Below are 5,848 nucleotides of genomic sequence, written 5' to 3'. Positions count from 1 at the left end.
AAGATTAGGTACCATTTATGTAGTTCACTCTTTATAATAAATGGTAGGTAGGTCACATTCCACTAACAATTTTTCCACATTTTATTAGTACTATAAAACTGATTATATAAAAATGAATCTCATATTCCACTATCTTTTTTCACTCGCGTTTCTTTATATATTTTAAAATCGATGCTGAACTCAAATAGGACTTTTATTGTCGGACAGAGAAAGTATATTTTTGGTACTCAACATGATGACCTATGTGGTTAGCTATTGATCAAGTTTTGATTTTGACTTCGTATTTTATAATAGTTCCTCCGTTCCAAACTACTTGTTCTACATTCCATATTGGGTCGTTCTAAGCTACTTGCATTATTTTGACATAAACTTAGTGTCTCTTAATTCTATTTTACTCTCTTTTTCTATATTCTATTTATCTTTTTCCTACTTTAGTCTCTCTATTTAATTTTTAAATATAGATTTTTAAAATTCGTGTTAAGAAAATGTGTAGCTTAGGATGGAGGAAGTATGAATTATGATATATGATATATGCGCAATTAAGGTAAATTCTTTGAGAACAAAAAGTGATAATACAATTGTCAGATGTAATTCAGTAAATGTGTGAAAATGTTGATTTGGGATAGAAAGATTAGTTGGGTGATAATATCAAATGCACATAGGTTGCATAAATCTTCTACAACCAATAATCACTTAATTATGTAACTTTTGAAAACATAGTCATTTATTTTAATTTTATAAATCTTCTACTACTAATAATCACTTATCAATTTTTCAACACCTACAAAAATTAGTCTCTTTTCAATTCGTCTTAGTAAAATGGTCTACTATTTTCCATACTCTCCATTAATATACTCCCTCCGTCCCGCTTTATCAGTCCCATTGACTTTTCTGCACTCGTTTTATAAAAATGATAATAAATAGTTAAAGTGGAGAAATAATAAAGTAAAAAAGAGAATAATATAGAGTAAAGTCTTATCTACATTATTCTCTTTTTTACTTTATTATTTCTCCACTTTAACTATTTATTATCATTTTTACAAAACGAGTGCAGAAAAGTCAATGGGACTGCTAAAGCGTGACGGAGGGAGTAATATTTAAATAATTTTTTTTCTAATTTTTTTTCGTTAAAATCTAGTATATTGTCAGCCATTGACACTATTGATAGTGGATGATATATAGTATTTTGAATTGCAAATTCAGCAAAAAGTAATGTATCAGAAAGATTAGTTATAAAACTGTGAATGACTAGTCTTTACTTGTTTGTGGTTTGAGAACTGAAGAGTGTGGGTGTTTATGGTATGATCAGATATACGGGACCATACTTTATCAATAGCACATTAAAACTCATGTCATTTACAAGTTTGTCTATTTTTTGAGAACGAGGGAGTATAATTCATATGTCGAAATAAGAACAATCCATTTAACAAAATTACATAAACACAAGAAGAAAGTGTGATGAAATTGCACCTACATACACAAAAATAATGATCACTTGAACAACAATTCTTTCCTCCTAATCATCCAAATCACTTCCACAATTCTTCCATGGGGATGCCACGTTCCTCGGCGACTTCACTGAACTGCCTCATCTTCTGCACAGCCACCACCGTGGCCCGGGCGTTGTTCAGCGCATTGTTACTCCCGAGTTGCTTCCCCAACGCATTCTCAACACCAGCCAGCTCCAGAACGATCCTCACTGCACCCCCAGCAATCACACCCGTACCAGGGGAGGCCGGTCTTAGCATCACCCTAGCTGCACCGTAGTCTGCCTCCGATCTGCCACCCATATTTACACCAAGAGTAAGATGCGTCACACCACAGAAACGAGAAGCTTGTGTTGCTTACGCAATCAAGATATTTCTGCACTAACAACAGGCAACCAAACTCGAGCATTCTGCTTTGATCTAATCTCATTCTACAAGCAAAAGAGTGATACCATACAAGATTTAACAAGAGCAATACGACCAGTACGACTAATATGGCATCCATCCTATTCTGGTTTTGTTACGATCTTTCTACTTAGTGCCATGATGCATTGACTGTGTTTGTTCAACATCGAATGCTTGAACAATTTTATTACAACAATTCTCAAGAGACAGACCATAATCCTGTAAGTCCAAAAACGACAAAATATATCGAAGGAAATGAGCACGAGAGGATAAATACATCCCTAAAAAGATAAAAACAACTAAGCTATACCAACACAGCTGTCCCGTTTAAACTTCTTATGAAAAGCAAGCACTTAAAAATCAGTAAGCAAAAACTATATCTACATACATTAATCTTGTGAAAACTGCAAGAAAGCATCCACACGAGCCTTCAAACACTTGTAGCTATATAATGAAACACCGTTTTATAACGCACTGAATCAGTACATCCAATCTCAGCTACAACATGTTCCATTTGCTGATATCAATCTATCAACATTGTATATAAGCAAATCTATAGTATGGTCAATATATGTCTGCTATACTTCACTCGTGTAGCAACTAAGGGCCCTTCAAGCACTCATATGAAGCACCGAATCAGTATATCTACTATCAACTAGTACATGTTCGCACAAACAACATATCCACTATCCATTTACGAACATTAATTTGCTCTGCGTCTCATATACGCAAACCTATAACACAAAGGATATATGTAGATGTCTCTGTGCAGTTCACTAATGTAGCATCTACAAAATCCTTCAAACACCTTAGAAACTCCATTAATCCCCATCATCATCAGATCAAGAAGTCAAACAATGCAAATCCTTACCAAATTAAGAAACCAAACCAAACAAATTCAATCCAACAAATAAATAGAAATAAATACACTCCAGTGTTGGATACTTGGATTTGCCCCTAGTTAAATCCTAAATGTGATCAATAAACCCTAATCGTGAATTAATAAACCTTAACTGGGGATTCATGAACCCTAATTTTGCCAAAATTAAATTACCTGTGAGGAAACGTCTTGTACTTGGTCATCGGCACGGCGACGATATTCCTCCTCGCATTGACGGCCGATTTTTGCACGGCGGAGACGACCTCCTTCGCCTTCCCGACGCCGACGCCGACATTCCCCTGCTTGTCCCCAACCACCACAACCGCCCTGAAATGCAGCTGCTTCCCGCCCTTCACCACCTTCGTCACCCTCCTTACCTGCACAACCCTCTCATCGAATCCATCCCTCACCTTCTCCTTCTTCGTCTTCGACCCGAACCCCGTCGCCTTCTTCACCACCGAGTCCATCGCGTACACGTCATTGCCGAGGAAGCTCTCGCCGCTGTACGCCGCGCCGTAGAGCTCTTCGAAGGCGCGCGCGATCTCCTCCTCCGTCTCCATGGGGCCGTCGTCGAAGGAGGGGGGCGGGACGTAGCCATCTGGGCGCTCGGGGGGGCTGAATGCGCCGGTGTCCTCGCCGTCTTCGCCTTCGAGGAAGGGGATCTCGAAATCGCCGGAGGCGACCTTTGCCGGCGGGATGGGATGGGGGGATTTGAGGAGGAGAGAGAGAGGGGTTTTGGAATTGGAGAATATGAGGCGGTGGGAGAATAAGAGAGGTTGGCTGTGGCGGTTGGGATTGAGGGAGAGAGCGGAGAATGTGGCGGAGAGAGAGGAGGCAGCCATTGAAATTGTTGGAGTGTGAATTGGGAACTACAGTTGCAGTTGAGGAAGGGGATAAGAAGCTCGAAGATAACAGAGAAGATGATATATTTATTTTTTATTTTATTTAATTATTATGGGCTTGGTGAATAATGTTAATGGGCCTGAGATGCTTAGTATCTTTAATGGGTTTATTAGCTAATTATGATAGGTTATGTTATAAAAGCCCAAGATTTGTAAATATATAGACTTTCATAGGTACTCTAAATAAGGTTACATTATTATTTTATAAATATATTCCTTTTGTAACATTTTAAGTACTCCCTCCTTCCCATTCAAGATGATCACTAGGTTCGTAAATTTAATCTGCAGGTTTCGGATATATCCGATCCCGACCCAGTACCCGACGGGTTTTGGGTACACGAATCCCGAAATTATGGGTTTGAATACAGGTTCGAGTAGTTAATGTTAGGATTTTTCGGGTTTAGGGTACCGAACCTTCATTAGGGTACCCGACTAATACCCGATTAAACCCGATTAATTATGTATTTGTGATAAATATTTTTATTTAGTATAGGGCCCATTGCCCATAGGGTAAATCTATGGTCAATTTATTTAATCACACGTAGATTTATGCCAAAAAATTCTTTATTTTAAAATTAAGTAGTGTCTATTTGTCTAATATAATCATGAAATCATAATCTAGAGAAAGCTAAAGCATTAGAATTGAAGTTTAGTAGTAATAGTCAATAAATAGCAGTACTATTATTGTGTTATTTTTAATAATTTTTATTCTTATTACAATATATATAAATGAATAAATTAGAAATATACTAATTTCGGGTTTATGGGTACCCAATTAGTTAGGTTCGGGTACCCGCACCGGGTATTATGGTACTCGAATTCACATATAGGTCGGGTATTGGTATGATAATTTTGAGATTCCGAGTTCGGGTACTGATGTGCAGGCTGAGAGCACAGTGTTAGGATATTTCAATACCTTCAGGTCAAGAGAATTCACTAGATCACTGGGTCTAGGACAGAGAAGATTATGGTTGTCGGACTCACTCTCAGTCGGCTATCAATAAAAACCTCAACCCACTACACAATTAATTAGTATAGAGAAGTAAATGGTCGATCCCACAGAGAGGAATGAGGCGAAGGTAAGAGTTAAGAGAACTTGGGAATGGGGATGGCTGCTGTCACGCAAACTTGGATTGAGATTTTTAACTACTAGACTTGGGAAATGTAAAATTATCTAACAGCTAGACCTAGGAAATTGAAAATATTATGCAAGCATTCATGATGAACAGGGAGTAAACAGAGAGTAAACTGAACAACTGAAATTTACTAGACCTAGTGAGCAAACTTCCTAAAAACAGCTAGACAGAGGAAAGACATGCAGTGGGGACCATTTTCCCAAAACAGAAATAGTACGGATGAAAAGCTGCAATGACGAAAATCTGACTCTAACTAACAACGATCTTCATCTCCTTCAACAATCTAAGCGTGAACATGTAGAAAACAGAGCAATAAACCAAATCGAGACAGAGTATGCTAGATCGGACATTAAAAACTACGATTATCCGGAAAATAAAATAGATCTGCAACTACTAGACGAGGTAAACGAAGAAACAGAAGCTAAACATCATATCCATGCAAAAATTCAACAGATCCAAGCGTCAGATGTTTAATCCACTCCGGATCCAAGCCATCCGAAACAAGCAACAACAAAATCCATCTCCCACTACTCCGATTCAACCAATTTACTCCGATCAACTACAATCAAACCACAATTCAACTTCAACCCAACAAATCAAGCGCGAAAAGCATCTAGAATACATAAGTAACAGCAATCAACGTAAATCGGGAATGAAAACAGAAAATAAACTTCCATAACTTCGAACAGCAAAGTCTCGGCACAGTAGCAACAAAGACAGAAATTAAAAACAATTGTTTCTTCGCCCTACGTAAGGACGGTGGTACACAAGATCAAGCCAACTATCAAGACGAGAACCTCCCAGAATTACCCCATCGTGCAGTGTGTGTGTAGAGAAATTATGAGAAGTGAACTAAGTGCTAAGAGCCTGAGCATGAAAAGAGTGATGATCAATTGGCGTGTGCTTCTGTTATTTATAGACGAGGTTGCCTTCTAGATTCTTCTTCGAATTCTCCATTTTACCCCTTCTTTTGAAGCTTCCTTCGTCTGGTAAATTTTGTGCTCTTTTTGCTCCTCTTCCACTTCTTTTCCTCCGCTT

General features: G+C 38.1%; 1 protein-coding gene across 1 annotated transcript; it reads right to left on the bottom strand.

Annotated features, from left to right (window-relative positions):
* Nucleotides 1-1,401: 1,401 nt before the first annotated feature.
* Nucleotides 1,402-3,675, bottom strand: EMB3113 (Ribosomal protein S5 family protein). The gene is made up of 2 exons (XM_048116301.2): nucleotides 2,947-3,675; nucleotides 1,402-1,779 (listed from the first exon to the last, which is right to left on the bottom strand). The coding sequence occupies exons 1-2, from the start codon at nucleotides 3,612-3,614 to the stop codon at nucleotides 1,530-1,532; spliced, it is 918 nt and encodes a 305-aa protein (XP_047972258.1). The 5' UTR covers nucleotides 3,615-3,675; the 3' UTR covers nucleotides 1,402-1,529.
* Between the last annotated feature and the right edge of the window lie 2,173 nt (nucleotides 3,676-5,848).

Source organism: Salvia hispanica, chromosome 3, assembly GCF_029641045.1.
Source record: "Salvia hispanica isolate PSC_SH4W2 chromosome 3, Shi_PSC_v1, whole genome shotgun sequence".
Lineage (NCBI taxonomy): Eukaryota > Viridiplantae > Streptophyta > Magnoliopsida > Lamiales > Lamiaceae > Salvia > Salvia hispanica.
Note: the sequence above shows the minus strand (reverse complement) of the source record. Positions and strands in the feature narration are given on the sequence as shown.